The sequence below is a fragment of the Anabrus simplex genome, chromosome 1, assembly GCF_040414725.1.
Source record: "Anabrus simplex isolate iqAnaSimp1 chromosome 1, ASM4041472v1, whole genome shotgun sequence".
In the NCBI taxonomy this organism is placed as follows: Eukaryota; Metazoa; Arthropoda; class Insecta; order Orthoptera; family Tettigoniidae; genus Anabrus; species Anabrus simplex.
In genome coordinates, this window is record NC_090265.1 from 1,069,928,045 (window position 1) to 1,069,944,993 (window position 16,949).

Below are 16,949 nucleotides of genomic sequence, written 5' to 3' on the forward strand. Positions count from 1 at the left end.
GAGTTGCCAATGATACTTATTCAATCAATTGTCACTTCCTTTTGCTACCCATAACTTGAGCGTTGTGTAACTCATTGTGAATGAAGGAGCTCTATTCTTGCTCTCCACTATAAATCCTTTAGTAATGTTTATTTGCAGTATTAAGTGTACCTGGCAGTTGATAGAAAAAATGAGACAGAATTTAGGCCTACATTAAGCACATCTACTTTGGAATCGAACATAGTTCAGAAGACAAAAATGTCACGGAGGGGAGGAATGTTCAAGAAAACCTGCATTGAAAAGCAGCTGCTGGGTACAAAATAAGATACAAAGAATGTTAATACTTTTATCTCTGAATTAACAGGTAGCGTGATATTGGCCTACTTTAAAATAGATAGTTGTCGGAAAGAGCAAAGAGAGGTGTCATTTTCGAGAAGGGAGGAGAATGCATTGGACTTGACTCGAAAATGTTCTGAGGTGTGAAAGGTGATGACTAGGGTTCGAAAAGTGAAGGCAAATTACCTAAAAAAAAACTTAAAAAGACCTATAATATCAAAAAAGTACCTAAAACTGGCAAAAGACTTCAAAATGCTATCCAAATTCATTCATAATTTTAGTTTTAATTACATATTTAATGATGGAATCATATTTGGCTTAACCACACTAGGGTTACAGAAACTGGAATTCGGAAACCATACCTCAGTTGGCTTTGCAGTATATCACAATAGTCATCTCCAAGTTCTTAGGACCGATTTCGAAAGCTGCAGTTGCTTATTTGTGCCATTTTATGTAGGTAAGGGTATATTCTGCCTGAGCGGAGTCCAATACTCTAGTCATTTTTACAAAATGTTACTGTACAATAGGGTGGGCCGAAAAAACTCAAATTCTTTTTTTAAGTTGTAATACCGCGGAAAAGTTGCGAATTGGGGAGAATAAAACGAGGTAAAAAAAAGAAACAAAATAGCTTCATTTCTTCCAGTCAGTTCTCATCGTCGACCAGGGCTGGGAAATCATCTCCCAGCTCATCTAAACTAGAAAAGAAGGCGGCGAAGAAGAGCGCCTTTACCAGGCGCTCCCGCACTTCCCCTGCTAAAGAGAAATCATGCCTTCCATCAAAACCTGCGCACTCCCCTCGTAGGGGAACTTTCCGCCCCCAAAAACCGTCGAAGTTCTGGGCGTCATCCCTGCCGTCTGTCGATGACGGGATGGACGTCTTGCTGTCATCTACATCTACGGATGTAGAAGTTCCTCTGGGGACCCCATTGGAAGCAGTTGCAGTGCGGGTACCGCTGCCTGTCATAGCAGCAGTGTGTAACATTTATTTTCCACCAGGCCAGCCTCTTAACATAAATTATGTCACTGATCTTGTTGATCAGCTTCTGCCTCCTTTCCTCTTGATAAGCGATTTTAAAGCCTATCACCCCGTATGGGGCTCTGAGACGCCTTGCACCCGGGGACGAGAGCTGGAAAGATTAGTAACAGAGCTGGATGTATGTATTTTGAACACAGGGGAACCAGCTCACTTTAGTGTGCGTTACGGCACATATTCTCTCATAGACGTAAGTCTATGCAGCCGAACGTTGGTTCCGCTGTTTCAGTGGAATATACATGATGAGCTCTGTGAGAGTGGCCATTTTCCCATCATCCTTACTTTGTTGAAACAAAAATCTGTCGAGGCTCCCCTTCAATGGATTCTTAAACATGTTGATTGGCCAAAGTACACATCACTTGCTGTATTTAACAATGATATCAGGCGGACCTTCGGCGAGGAAGTAACTTACATCACACAACATTTTTCTTGCTGCTGCTGAGGAGTCCATTCCATCCTTCTCAGGGACTCCTCACCGAAAACTCGTTCCTTGGTGGAACGAAGAAATAGCAGCAGTTATCAAAGAACGCCGTCGCGCTCATAAACGTTATCGTAGACAGCCTACTGTGGCTAGTTGGTAACATTTAAACAACTCCGCAGTAAGGCGCAAGTTCTTATTTGCCAAAGTAAGAAAGCTTTGTGGGAGAGATATGTGTCGTCTATGACATCACAAACTCCATCATCCCAAGTGTGGACTGAACTTCGACGTATTTCGGGTATCCAAGGATCATCTTCTGTACCGGGAATTTCCATTGCAGGCAATATCATCACTGAACCACTCTCAATTGCTAACCATCTAGCTAGCTATTTCGCGGATGTGTCCAGCTCCGGGAATTACCATCGTGATTTCCTTGTTCTGAAGCGGGGGGCAGAACGTCATCACCTCAGTTTTGGCACTCAAGCTTCAGAGAATTATAACGTGCCCTTTATGTAGTGGGAACTCCGCAGCGCCTTAGCGCTTTGCAAGGACACGTCACCTGGACCAGACAATATCCATAACCAGATGTTGAAACATCTTAGTGAGGACAGTCTTCTATATCTCCTTCGTGTGTTCAACCGAATCTGGATGGAGGGTGATTTTCCGTCTCAGTGGCGAGAGGGCATAGTCATTCTTGTCCTCAAGCCTGGCAAAGACCCTGAGTATGCAGGAAGTTACAGACCTATTTGTCTTACAAATTGCCTGTATAATTTTTTGAGAGGATGGTAAATCGCCGACATGGTATGCCTGGAGAGCTCTATCCAAGATGCGTTTCTCCGCAAACAGCATTTGGTAGCTCTTTTCTTTGACTTAGAGAAGGCCTACGACAGCACATGGTGATATGGTATCCTTTCAGCTCTGCATCAATGGAGATTCCATGGTAACTTGCCGGTATTTATTGCAAATTTTTTGTCCCTCCGTCTATTCTGTGTCCGAGTAGGGAGGTCATATTCGCAATACCACATTGAAGAAAATGGAGTCCCACAGGGATCGGTTCTTAGTGTCACTCTGTTCGTGATTCCCATAAATTGTATTGTCACTGTTGCTGGTTCAGCAGTAATACCGTCGCTATTTGTTGACGATTTTGCTCTGCACTATAGCTCGTGTAATGTGGCTGTTGCAGAGCGACAATTACAGCAAGCTATTAGGAGAGTTGAGCAGTGGACCTTAGAACATGGCTTTCGGTTTTCCACCGCAAAGACCTCTGTTGTCCACTTTTGTCGTCAACGTACTCTTCACCCTCCTCCTGAACTTTATCTAGGGAATGTCGCTCTTCCCGTAGTTGACACCGATTTCTTGGGCTCCTTTTTGAAAGTAAATTATCGTGGGAGCCACACGTCTGGCAGCTAAAAGTGCAATGCACCAAGAGGCTTAATCTCTTGAAGTTTCTTAGCAGCACTAATTGGGGAGCTGACCGCGCGGTGCTCCTCCGATTCTATAGGGCACATATTTTATCCAGGTTAGTCTACGGCAGTGCAGCATATGGCTCAGCAAGACCAAGCGTTCTTGCGGAGCTGAACAGCATCCACCACAGCAGGGTTAGGTTGGCAACGGGAGCTTTTCGTACAAGCCCCGTGGCTAGCCTGCTCGCTGAATCTGGTGTGGCACCTTTACACCTCAGGCGCCAGCAGTTCCTCCTGTCGTATGCTGCAGATTTTCGACAGATGCTATTTCACCCAAGCTATCCTTGCGTATTCAACAATGGACACCGTCTACTGTACGCTGCTTGTCCTGGCTGGTTGGAATGCGCTTGGATAGCAGTCACAGATTGTTTCACATACCTTCGGTTCCTTGCCTTGTCACACAACCAAGGGAGGTACCTCCATGGGTAGTATGGCGACCTGAAATAAATCTTGGATCTGCACACTGGCCCGAAGGAAAACATGGACCCTTCGATTTATCGGAGGCTCTTCCTGTCCGTTGTTGGCCGATATCCAGGTTCAGTCATCATTTACACGGATGGTTCAAGGACAGAAACGAAAGTGGGCTGTGCGTTCATTGTCGACAATGATAGGTTTCTTTTTGCTCTCCCGGAAACCTGTAGTGTGTACACAGCAGAGCTCTGTGCTATCTGTGAAGCTCTGCGGTACGCACTGTCCGATGAGTCTTCTGTGTACTGACTCCTTGAGCTCGCTACAGTCTCTGGTGCAGCGGGTCCAGGATCTGCTGGTAGGGTGTTCGGATGCCGGCACAAGAATGACATTTATGTGGCTCCCAAGCCACGTGGGTGTAGAGGGAAATGAATTAGCAGATAAGGCTGCCAAGGAGGCAGTTACACTGCCCCTGTTGCCTTACAAGTTTCCAGCAAGTGATATTCACACTCAGCTGAGACATCTGGTTATTTCGCATTGGGAGATGGAGTGGCAGGCCATTTCACTTCCAAATAAGCTGAGAGCGATAAAAGGTACAACGAAGGTATGGTGGACTTCCCTTCGGCTTTCTTAGAGGGATGCAGTGGTATTATGTCTTCTTCAGATCGGCCATGGCATCCTGACTCACTCACATCTATTGAAAGGAGAACCCCCTCTGGTGTATACTTGCGGCGATCATCTTACCGTGGTACACATCCTTACGGAGTGTGTGGACCTGGTCGATCTGCACTGTAGTCTTAACCTCCCGAGTACAATCTCCCTTATCCTGCGAGATGACGAGCAGTCAGCAGACCTCGTCATCCACTTTGAGGGATAGTGGTCTTTTTTTATCGTGTGTAATGATGTCCTTTGTCCTAGTGTATTTGTGTTAATTGAGCTTTTATCCCATTGACCTCGTTTTAGTTTGTGTTGCGTATTTTAATGTGTTATTTTAACATCTTAAGTAAATTATATATATATATATATATCTGTACTTTCAGGCAATGCCTTATCCTTTGTTACCTGTAATTTCTCGTATTCTATTAGAAAATAAGGCATTGTGAATTAGATCCACTGATTGTTTTAATCTCATACTCATTTTTCTTCATCGCCATTTTTTTTAACTCTAGTCAGTGGATACATTTTAAAATTTTAACTATCATATATCATGTAGGATGCTAAAGGGTTTATTGTGTCACCTATTCAGTACATTATAAATTTTTAAACACTTAGGAATTTATTATTAAATCCATTTGAGACATGTTTCGCCCTTCATTGAGGGCATCATCAGTCATAGTACCTCCTCAAGGCATAAATCAGGTACCTGATTAGTAATTAAATTGTAAACAGTAAGATACATTACAATGGGAAAGTTAAGCAAAAAAGAAAAACATGTTCAGTGATGATACAGCTAACAAATAGTTTATAGACACAGTAGTCGACACCAATGTGTAAAACACTGGGTATTTTAGCAGAGTCCAGCATTAGTGGTCCGCAGAATAATTGACGCTACTCATTAGAAAATTATAGGAAATTATAAAGTTATACATGTATCATGTCGTCCATCTCATTCCATTAGGGGCTGATGACCTTTGATGTTAGGCCCCTTTAAACAACAAACAGCATCAGCATCAATGCGTGGTGCGATATAATAGGTGACAAGATAATTGGACCATATTTCTTCGAAAGAAACCTCTCGGGACGACACTATCTACAGTTTCTTTGTGAATACCTCCCGCTCTTATTGGAGGATGTGCCCCTTATGGCATGGTTAAGAATGTGGTTACAGCAGGATGGAGCTCCTCACACTAATCATTGGCAATACGGAACCACTTGCATAAAACAATCCTGGATGAGTGGGGTCCTGTCACATTGCCGGCTAGATCACCTGACCCTACTCCACTATATTTTTTTCCTCTGGGGTTATTTAAAGGAAATAGTCTATGAACAGGAGCCAGAGAGCCCGAATCATTTACGGCGGCTCATCACTGAAGCCTGCAAGCAGGTAACACCACATATGTTGCAGCAAGCATGGATGTCTCTCCTACAACAGGCTCAGATTTGCGTTAACGAAGGAAGTGGTCATTTTGAACATTTGCTTCATTAATCGAATGACCATACATAAGCCCATTGCACCTCTGTTGGTAAGAGCTTACTTTACTTCAGTAGCCTTTTTAAGAGCTAGTTAAAAGCGAACATAGCAAAGTGCCTGCAATGTGAGAACTGATCATGATTTAGATTTGTCTTCAAAAATGCGTCTCACACGAACATTTAACAACAAAATAAAGGTATTCGTCCTACATTGGACTCGAACCTCCAACTCACGAACACTGGTTTCCTCCTCTAACTTTCAGCACACTCGGCTATCGCGGGTTGCCACTGACCATTGTTGTGTCCATATTACTTCTAGTATTCAGCCATCCTATTCCCTTTACATGACTTTTGCTGTGATACAGATTTTTCACGATTCTTTACCATCATTTGGTATTGTATCATCAATGCTGATTTGGTTAAGATAAATAAATGAATTATAGAAAGCGTAGTAAGACCAGACATTGGTGTGAGTAGCTAAGGTCAATTTTTTTAGGTTAGACTGTAATCCCTGGGTTGCATAAAACTGAGTGAATAGGGGCAGCTGTACCACGTGGTATATCATGTCGGGCCTCGTCTTCGGACACTCGAGAAAAAAAAAGGATTTTTCCTCAACTTCCAAGCCCTAGTGATTACTGATAACCCACTTCGAAGGTTGCCACCTCTGTGTACACTTTTAAGACTGCTTTGCTGCTTCTGTGTGTATGTTTTGGGCATTCAATAAAGTGTGTAAACCGTTATCCCACTACCATTAATGATTTCTCCCAAATCATCAGATTGGCTATGCTCTTGTTACTTTTGAAATTGTAATAGTTTTTTTTCTTTTTCCCCTAGATCCTTCAGAATCATCCTGATACTCCAATGAGCAAAGTTTATGGGGCAATTCATCTGCTTAGATTATTTGGTTGGTATATAGAAACTTGATATTATTATTATTATTATTATTATTATTATTATTATTATTATTATTATTATTATTTAACCAGAGCAACAGAAGTGCATGTAAATTGTCTTGAAATTTCAACTCTGTTACCAGATATACTCATTATTGTTACATTCACAGAAGTTGCATGTGAAGGAGACAAATTCATAGTAATACTTGTGAGTTCTCCTTATGTATTTCTCTTTCTTTGTTATTTTCTGATATTAGAAACAGCCTTTGTTATTGATTATGCAATCTGTGTTTATTCCTTTTATTACAGTGAAACTAGGGAGCATGCTGGCATACACACCTCTTGATGAGAAGAGTATTCAGTTATTGCTTACTCACCTTCAAGATTTCTTGAGGTAAGTAAAGGGTTGGTTTTTGTTTCAATCTCCCTTAATATGAAAAAAGTCTTACTTTTTCTGTTATCTTTCTTTGTGTATCATCATTAACGTTTTCAGTTTTGAGTGTAAAATCAGTTATCTTTGTGCAGTTTTTCTGTGCTGTAGTTTTATTGTTATTTTACAGTATAGTTGTAACTGATGGGCTGCTCGGTGAAGTATTGTCCCTGCTCCATCGTCTCCATACAGCCTCCTCCAAGGTGGAGATGATGGAAATATTAGTAAGTGCAGCCCTCAAATAGACCAATGGACCCTATGCGCGACCTCAACACTTAAGAATCCTCTTCTGGAACACCGACTCTATCCTCCAAAAGACAGCTGAACTTGGTGAGCAAGCCCGCACACACCGCACAGACCTGATCTTGGTAGGGGAAATTCAACTTAAACCTCATCTAAATGTATACCTACAAAATTACATTCTGTAAAGAAACAACCGTCCCAGAGATCGATCTGGCGGAGGTACGGGCATTTTCATTAAAAACACACTACAACACACTCGCTTATCAACCCCAGGTGGCCTTACAGACCTAGAGGCCACTGTAGTGGAGGTAGATGCCAGTTGAAGACCTTTAGCTGTTGCTTCGTGATACTTACCGCCTCACGCTGAGCTTAACACGGACAAGTTTGACTCCGTACCGCGAATCAAACCAAGAGTAATTCATGCAGGTGATTTAAACTGTAAAAACACTAGGTGGAAGAGCCGTCTTACCATGCAACAAAGCCGTATTCTGGCCACGTACTGCGATAACAACAACGTATTAGCTCACTCCACTAATAAACCTACTTCTTACTCCTACAACCCTAACATTCTTCATGACCACCTTGATATAACCCTCTCACATAACCTCAATTTATTCCCATGTCTCACCACTCAAGACTTCTTAGATTCCGACCATAAACCCGTCCTTCTCACACTAGACGCCGCCCCTCAGCACGAACCTGACACTATCCCGCTACATCAGCGCACTATAGATTGGGAACGCTATCGCAGTACACTGAGCAAGGCCATCACTGGCAATCTACCATTCGCTCAGCCGAGGATATCGACCTCCGAGCAGAAGCAATCATAACGGCCGTTGGACCTTCTACCAGGAAGCCTAAGGCTACCTCGCTGCCCGATGAGATACTCCAAGTCATTAAGTTGAAGAACCAGGTTTGCCCCTTGTAGATGAACACCAGGGACCTTCGAATGAAGGCGCTCTGGAATAGACACAACCACATTCTAGGAATACTACTAGAACATCACCATAGAGCTGAATTCCAGTCTAAGCTATCCACGTTAAGCTCAACAGACGGCTCCGTCTACCGTATGGCACGGAAATTTGCGGGTGAAAGAACAGGCATACCCACGTTACAAGGACAGGGAGGGTGAGCCTACACTGATGAGGAAAAGGCAGAAGCACTGGCAGACACGTTAGAAACTACGTGTTCTCCTAATGCTGAACCTGCGAATGAGGATTTCATAGACGAGGTGGAGGAAGATCTACTGGAAATAGAAGACACCCACATGCCTCTGGAATTCAAATTCGTCTACCGCTGAGGTCATGTCCCATATTAAAAGGCTCAAGAACAGGAAAACCCCCGGCTTGGGTGGGATTTCAGCAGTATTCCTAAAGCACCTCCCCAAGAAGGCTACCACCTTTCTTACTAAATTATTTAAAGCTATATTTCGCTTAGCTCACTTTCCAGCCTGCTGGAAAACAGCAAAAATAATTATGCTTCCCAAACCTCAATCTGATCGGATGTTCCCACAGAATTACAGGCCCATTTCTCTCCTATCTATCATCTTGAAAATGATCCTCCTATCCCATCTCCAAACGACTATAGACGACCTCAGCCTGGAGCCAAATGAGAAGTTTGGCTTCCGGAAAGAGCACTCTACGACACACCAACTACTCAGACTGACTGAAGACATAACCAAAAATTTTAATGACAACAGATACACAGGAGTTTGTTTCTCAATATTTCTATAGCCTTCGATAAGGTCTGGCATGAGGGACTAATCTATAAAATGAAACATTTGGCTTCCCACCTCATTTGACCACGAGCTACATCTCAGAGGAAATTCCAAATTTCGGAGCAAAAGAAACTATCATCTGCCCGTACTATTACGGCGGGTGTGCCTCAAGCCAGCGTGATTGCCCCCTGCCTGTTCAAACTATTTATCTCCGACATGCCTAAACCTCCGAAGGCTAAAAACTACTTATACACTGACGACACGGCAATCTCAGTAGTCTCATGTCAGGCCCCCAGAGTAGAAACCTACCTTCAGGACAGCCTCTCCACTCTCTAACCTTGGTTTGAAAAGTGGAGAATCCAAATCAACGTTACTAAGAGTCGTGCTACTCTCTTCACCAAGCAGACTTCGAGACTTGAGGTCGGTCTGGAATTATTTGGCGAGGTCATCAGATGGTCCCGAATCTCGAAGTACCTGGGGTAACCCTAGACCGAGGACTGGCGTTTCGCCGCCATGTATCTCAAATCTCGGCCATCGCCCACAGAAGCGTATGAAAGGATTTTAGAAAGAAAAATAAGACCATTGATAGAATTAAAGTTGTCAGAAGAACAGTACGAATTCCGGAAAGGCAGAGCAACAGTTGATCTAATAATTGGACTGCGTCAGCTAATAGAGAAGTTTTATGAACATAAGAAGGTCCTTTGGCTGACCTTCCTGGATATCAAAAAGGCCTTTGATGCTGTAAGCTGGGACAAAGTCTGGGAAGTATTGAGAAGCAGTGGAATCAATAATGACATAATAAAACGAATTGAGACTTTATACGAAGACATCAGTAATCGCGTCAAAACACCATCAGGAATGATGGAACCCTTTAGAATAACTACGGGCCTAAGACAAGGTGGAGTTTTGTTACCTCTTCTCTTCATTACGGCGATGAATGAGATTCAACAAGTATATCAAAACGTTGGTGACAACAAAATGAAAGTCATGCTATGTGCTGATGACATCTGTATATGGGGAGATTCCCAGGAGGAACTTCAGGATCAGATCAATGCATGGACAGTAACATCGAAAGGGTACGGGCTAAGATTCAGTCAGAAAAAAAGTGAAGTGTTGGTTATGCAGAGAAATGGTCAACCTGAAGGTCACATTGAAATAGAGGGTAAACAACTCAAGATGTCCAACAAATTAAAATATGTAGGAAATTTTATACTGAACCAAATTATCCCTATCTAAATGGAAAATGAGGAAATAAAACCCAGAACCAACACAATCTATTGAAAATAACACAAATGAGAAAAATGATGACAATAATGAATACCTGGGCAAAGACGTAGTCTTAAGTTCGGTTAACTTATATACATGATGACATGAAACATATGCAACAATTATCAAATAAATTAAACTTTCACAGTGAAAAGCAGCAGAAAGTCTACAGGCAGTACAAAAAAACCACAATAATAAATTACTATCAAATGTTCAAAATAGTTTAAGTTATTTACAAGGAAATATGGCCACGCATGTTAATGCACGACAGCTATGGAGCCAAGCTCTGCACTCGGGAGACACGTGGGTTCGAACCCCACCATCGGCTGTTCTGAGAATGGTTTTCTGTGGTTTCCCACATCCTACATTATCCGTTCCTCGAAGAAACTATTTCCTGGATCAACCGTCTAGAAATTACAGTTCCATCAACGCTAAATCCTCGATCAAGCATTTTTTAAGAACCTGTATCTAACGAAAGGACGGCTACGGCATACTTATGGATCTTGGCATTAACATCCCATCATTGTGATAGTTAGAGCAAGTACTGTACTGAAAAAGCGATAGGCGGTGAACTTGCATAAGGGACCATCTTAGCATCGCATTCGGGAGGTATTGTTTAGAGAATCCTCGGAAATTACTATGGAAGGAGACAGAGCGCACTTCGACAGCTCTACTTTAAAGACGGAATGAGTTTTGTCAAATGTTTGTACTTGTAAAATGTCCACATTATGTCCAGGGTTAGATGTTTAGGCAATATTTTTACTTTTTTCAATTGTATCTCCAAACAGGTTTTCGGCACTTCCCTCAGGGCACTGTATAGTTACTAGGCTTTCAGGCAGGAATCGAAACTGTTCCTTCTTAACACAATGCGGAGTGTTTGCCTGACTGAGCGTTGTGGACCGGTCCCGAGTTATCTCGTGTTAGCAGCAGACTGAAGTTTAGTGCTATCTTTTGAGATATACCAGAACTATTTGGAGCTCAAGGGTGATAGAACTCTGATATGTATGGTTCTACACAATCGATAGTCGCATTTCTTTCTGATTATTCTTCATATCATAGCTTTTCTTTGCATTTTCTGACAACATGTTGCACCATCCTGCGGGGAATAATTTTCTTGCACCATCATGGGCGATCTATCAAGTGCTCCAGCTATTTTCCCCTCCTCCGACTGTCATGTCTTCGGATCATTAGAATGGATCAATGCATTTATGAAAACGATGCTTAGTGTCGGTAGCTATACTTGCTTCTATCAATCAATGAATAAATCAGTGACCGCGCCATTTAAAAAAATAAATTAAGCAACGCCGCAATCTTCATTTCACATGTCACATCTGTCATCGAAATAGTTCCTAAATTGCCACGCGACACCTCTCAGGGATAATTAAAATGCATCTGTGAATAGTTTTTTTTTTATGTGAGGTCAACTGGGAAACCGCATTTTCTTTTAATAAATTACCAGCGATACCCTCCATCCATCAGAATCGATGTTAAGTTGTCCATGTCCATTCATTCGAGAAAGAAAAAAAAATTTTTTTTTAATTAATTCAAAATCATCTTATCTACCATAATTATATCAGCCTATTTTCAATAATAACCTCTAAATTGTATAAATCTACAATTTTATTCATGATTCTAGAATCATAAATGAAAATATAATAACAGACATTTACATCAATCACCTTTCTCTTCTTTCTGTTGAAAAATATAAACCTAAACTATCTACGATCTGATTCAGTTAATCCTCTTGCTAAATACTTGTTATCCGCATCATAAAAAACAAAGAAAAATTCTCATAATCACATAAATTGTAGGTATCAGTCATATTTGATGAGGATGTAATCAAATATTCTTTGAAATTAAGTATCTCAAATTAATAACGACAATCAATTGGTAAGCAGATAAATAATTATTGGTTTAAAAAAAATCAAGTCCCTAAGTCTTAGAAAAATGCATAATAAATATGCTTAATTAGAGTCAAAATCAAATCAAAATCAAAATCTCTTTATTTGCAAATGAGGTGTCTACCTCGGTGGCAAATGGTACACTAAAATACATTATTGTCAAGCACTAAATGTTAAATTAACAAGAGAAGAAAATTTTTCCTATAATACAATATTATACAATTTACGCTAACAATGTTTTCTATTAAACACACAGCTCATCCTTAATAAATTTATATTGTTTACAAAATTCTAATTATAATATCTCCTGTACTACTTACAAATATAGTCAACTGATATACAGTATGTGGAATTGCTTCAAATGATACTATAAAACTGGTATAACATTAATATTTACATTGCATTTATTTATTTACTATTTTTTTTTTACCCGTTCTGGATCCTAAGTAGCATAACGACCTGCTGCGTCTTAACCAGAGCCCCTTTTGCCACCACTTTTCAGAGTTCCTGAAGGGCCTTCACAGCTACCGTAGCGGTCCCAGGGCCCTCGAAGTCCCCACTGTACTTCACCCCTACAGGCAGTCCCCTACTTTGGCTGTCCAAACTCCTTAGACTAGGGGATGGAATTAATTTATTCACACACATTTTTTTTTTATTTACAATAACCTGCACCGGTCGAATGCCCTCTAACACTTCATTTATTTTCTCTGTTGCTGTTTATTCTCTTCTTGAATATCTGTACAGATTTTGGAAAAGGATCAAACACTACCCCTGGTAAACTGTTCCACTCCTTCACACCCTTCCCAATGAATGAAAATTTACCCCAATCGCTTCTGCTAAAATTCCTTCTAATTTTATATTTGTGGTCAGTCCTGCCGATATAATTATTTTCCAACTGAAGCCTCTCACGGATATCTCCCCATGCTTCTTCTCCTGTATAGGCTCTATATAATCCTGTAAGTCTAGTTTTCTCCCTTCTCTTACTTAAAGTTTCCCACCCAAGTTCCTTTAACATTTCTGATACACTACTCTTTCTCCTGAAATCCCCTGTTACAAATCTTGCTGCTTTCCTCTGCACACTATCTGTTTCTTTTATTAGGTATTCTTGGTGAGGATCCCAAACACTGTTTGCATATTCCAATAATGGACGAACCATACTCAAGTAACTTTTTTCTTTTAATTCTTTGTTGCATCCTTTAAGTAGCCTCATTATGACATGTAATGATCTGTATGCTTTCCCAACAATGTCATCAATATGACCCTTCCAGTGCAAATTACTTTCAAATCTCACACCTAAGTATTTGCACTTGCCATCTTTTGGGATAACTACCTCATCCAAAGTATATTCAAATTCAGTTTTAAAGCTCCTGTTTGTAAAAGTTGTAACAGTTGATTTGCCTCCATTAACCTTCATATTATTTTCTTCAACCCATTGTTGGATACTTTCAAGGTCCCTTTGTAATTCTGAACAATCCTCAATGTTGTTTATTTCTCTATAAACAATTATGTCATCTGCATACAATCTTATTTTTGATGTTATATTGTTCCCTAAATCATTTGCGTATATTAAGAAAAGTAACGGACCGATTATACTACCCTGTGCAATTCCCTTCCAAACTTTCTCTTCCTGCGATACATTATTTCCTACTTTGACTTTCTGAACCCTTGAATTTAGAAATGCTTTTATCCAACGTGTAACCCTTACGTCCAATCCTATTCCCTCCAATTTCTTTAATAATATTCCATGTTCCACTCTATCAAAGGCTTTGGAAAGATCTATGGCTATGCAATCTAACTGACCTCCTGAATCCAACTGATCTGATATGTCCTGCTGAAATCCCACCAGTTGTGCCTCACAAGAAAATTTCATTCTAAATCCATACTGGCTCCTCATGAACCAATTTTTATCATCACATATCCCTCTGATGTACTTCGATATTAAACTCTCCAGAATTTTACAAACTATACTGGTCAGGCTGATTGGTCTGTAGTTCTCTGGTTTCCTTTTATCACCCTTTCCTTTATAAATTGGTATTATTATAGATTCCTTCCATTCCTTTGGTATTACACTATTATTTATGACATAGTCAAAGAGAAATTTTAAATAAGGCACTATGTACCACCCCATTGTCTTTAATACCTCCCCAGTAATTTGATCACTTCCTGCAGCTTTTCCTTGCTGAAGCAGTTGGATTTCTCTGAAAATATCTTCGTTTGTGAATGAGAAGCTTCTTGTTTCCCTCTGTCTCTCTCCCTCTCTATCTTCTGTTTCGGTTTCCAACTCTTGACAATCATCTACTGAATCTCTAAATTCCCTACTAAATAGGTTTGCTTTCTCAGTATCTGTTAAATAGTGTTCACCCCCTTCTCCCACCATTGTAGGAATTTGGACTCCTTTTCCTTTTTGATTCCTGATATATGAATACAGCTTTTTCCATTTCCCTTTGTGGTCATTACCCTCTTGAAGTATGCCATTCATATAATTCTCTTTTGCTTCCTTTTTCACTCTATTCAGTTCCCTCATTAGCTGTTTTCTAGTTTCTCTATTCTCCCTACCCTCTTTGATTTTCCTGTTTACTATTCTACATTTTCTTTTTAATTTTCTTATTTCCCTTGTATAATAAACAGGGTCTGAGGTCATTTTACCCTTCTTAACAGGTACAAATCTCTTCTCTCCTTCCCAAATAATTCCTTTAAATTTAGCCCAAAGTGTATCCACGTTACTCCCTTCACTTATCCAACAACTGAATTGTGATTTAAGGTAAGTCCCAAATTCATCAACTTTAGTATTTCTGTACAATTTCTTGTCTTGTGTAACCCTCTTATTAAGCCTTTTTGGTACGAGTCCTACATCCATTATTACAGCCTTATGGTCTCCTATTCCTTCAATTACCTCAGTTTTATCAACAATTTCCCATGGTTTAACCAAGAATACATCTAGTAAGTTATTGAGACGAGTTGGTTCTTGTACTACTTGTGTAAATCCTCCCTCCCAAATTAACTTATTTGCCAGTTTCTGTTCATGGGCTTCACTTGCAGCTCCTTTCCATTCAACTTCAGGCAAATTTAGATCTCGGCTCTTGTTTGTTTGTTTTTTTTTTTTAATGCTTACTTTCGTTGATATTGAATTCATATTTTGTCACTAAACAAAGGCATATCTTCCAAAATTGTAACGTCAGCAGTTGCAAGTAAGTTCCAAGTATATATTAGCTCAAAATGGCTATTTCGAACATATATCGATCATTAAAAGAAAAATATTGGTCAGTTTGACCATGTCATTTGGTAAAAATAATCATATCACATCCTAAAATTAAATGTAGTGTACCGTTTCATTGCCCGATTTGCGTCATGGTCGGGAGTTACATCCCTAATACTTGCCATGAATCGCGATAAAAATGACGGAGGTTACATAACGAAAGAGTATATTCTAGAGAGAAAATGCAGTTATAACCAGTCAAGTAGGCCATGAGTTGATATTGCGACGATCGGACCTTAGCAATCCAAATGGCCGTGATAAAAGAATCAGATTGTTGTCCCGAGTAAAAAAAAAAGACGACACTTTAAAAAAAAAATCGTATTGATCATCGGAACGAAATTGTGAGCAAGAATTGGTATTCAAGAAAAGAAGAGATTGAATTCAGAGAAGAAAACTGCTAATGCTATAATTACGGCGGTATATAAACTATAAATACAAATTAAAAGCATCGGGCGTGAAAGCAATGAAAGAAAAAAAGAAGATATCGCCCATAATATTTGCCAATACAAACGCATAGCCGAAATCTTAAAGAAGATTTACAGATCGGCAGCTTATTCTTTAAGCTAGCGACAAACAAGAAATACCTAAAGTATTGCGCTAAATATTGCATCTTAACGAATAACTTACTAGATAGCTAAAATATATATTCAAAATTATTTATTCCCTGTTTGGAGAATGCACCTAATGCTAGCCTTCATTATGTTTCAACCGCACGGAATCGACGGAGATACGATGGCTGAGTAAACCAGAAGAATGGGATCACAATCCGGTGGGAGCCCTGGCCAGCCGTCATCACCCACACCCGAGGCCAGTCACCAGTAACCAACGATGACGTGAACCGCAACTCGAGTCGGGAGCCAAGGGAGATCCAGAATGAAGACCATCCCAGTCGCATAGCGAAAGCAAGATAAGTCAAGTTCCTTATATTTAAATTTTCGTAGTTAAAATTACTTATATTTGGATGAACGATAGTGAATATTTAATTTAATATATGATGGTAGTATGGTTAATGTTTAATTCTTCAAGATAAAAGTTCTATGAGTAGGGTCATTAAAAAGGAATCCTTATAGCTTATTTAAGATATGGACTTAGGTAGTCTTTGACGTTTCAAGTCTATAATCAATGAGTAGGAGTGCTTGTTTATTTTGTGTGAAGCTTTGGAAAACCGACATTATCAATGTGATTCTCAAGATTCATGCCTTTCATTGGGTAATTCAACTCCAGTGCAATGCAGAATGGTATTAGACCGTCTTCTAGATTAATAGAACTTAATTTGACGATAACTTGACACCAAAAGTAAGTAAGTAGAACCTGAAAATATTAACACTCGCGTTATTTTGCTGAGAATATGTGATTGCGTGTGTTACGGAATACCGTAAACCCATGATAGGTGATGAGATTATGTGAATGGATTATACGTATACTGCACTATAGTTAAAACAACGAATGATTTTGTTAGGTGGAATCGTTATGATC

General features: G+C 40.1%; 1 protein-coding gene across 3 annotated transcripts in view; it reads left to right on the top strand.

The window, feature by feature from the left end:
- Positions 1 to 16,949, top strand: part of MRG15 (MORF-related gene 15) — a 136,254-nt gene that overhangs the window by 87,920 nt on the left and 31,385 nt on the right. For all 3 annotated transcript variants that reach the window (XM_067137140.2, XM_067137139.2, XM_067137141.2), the window contains exons 8-9: positions 6,602 to 6,671; positions 6,970 to 7,054. In XM_067137140.2, coding sequence (XP_066993241.1) covers positions 6,602 to 6,671; positions 6,970 to 7,054 — 155 coding nt within the window. The remainder of the gene's footprint in view (positions 1 to 6,601; positions 6,672 to 6,969; positions 7,055 to 16,949) is intronic.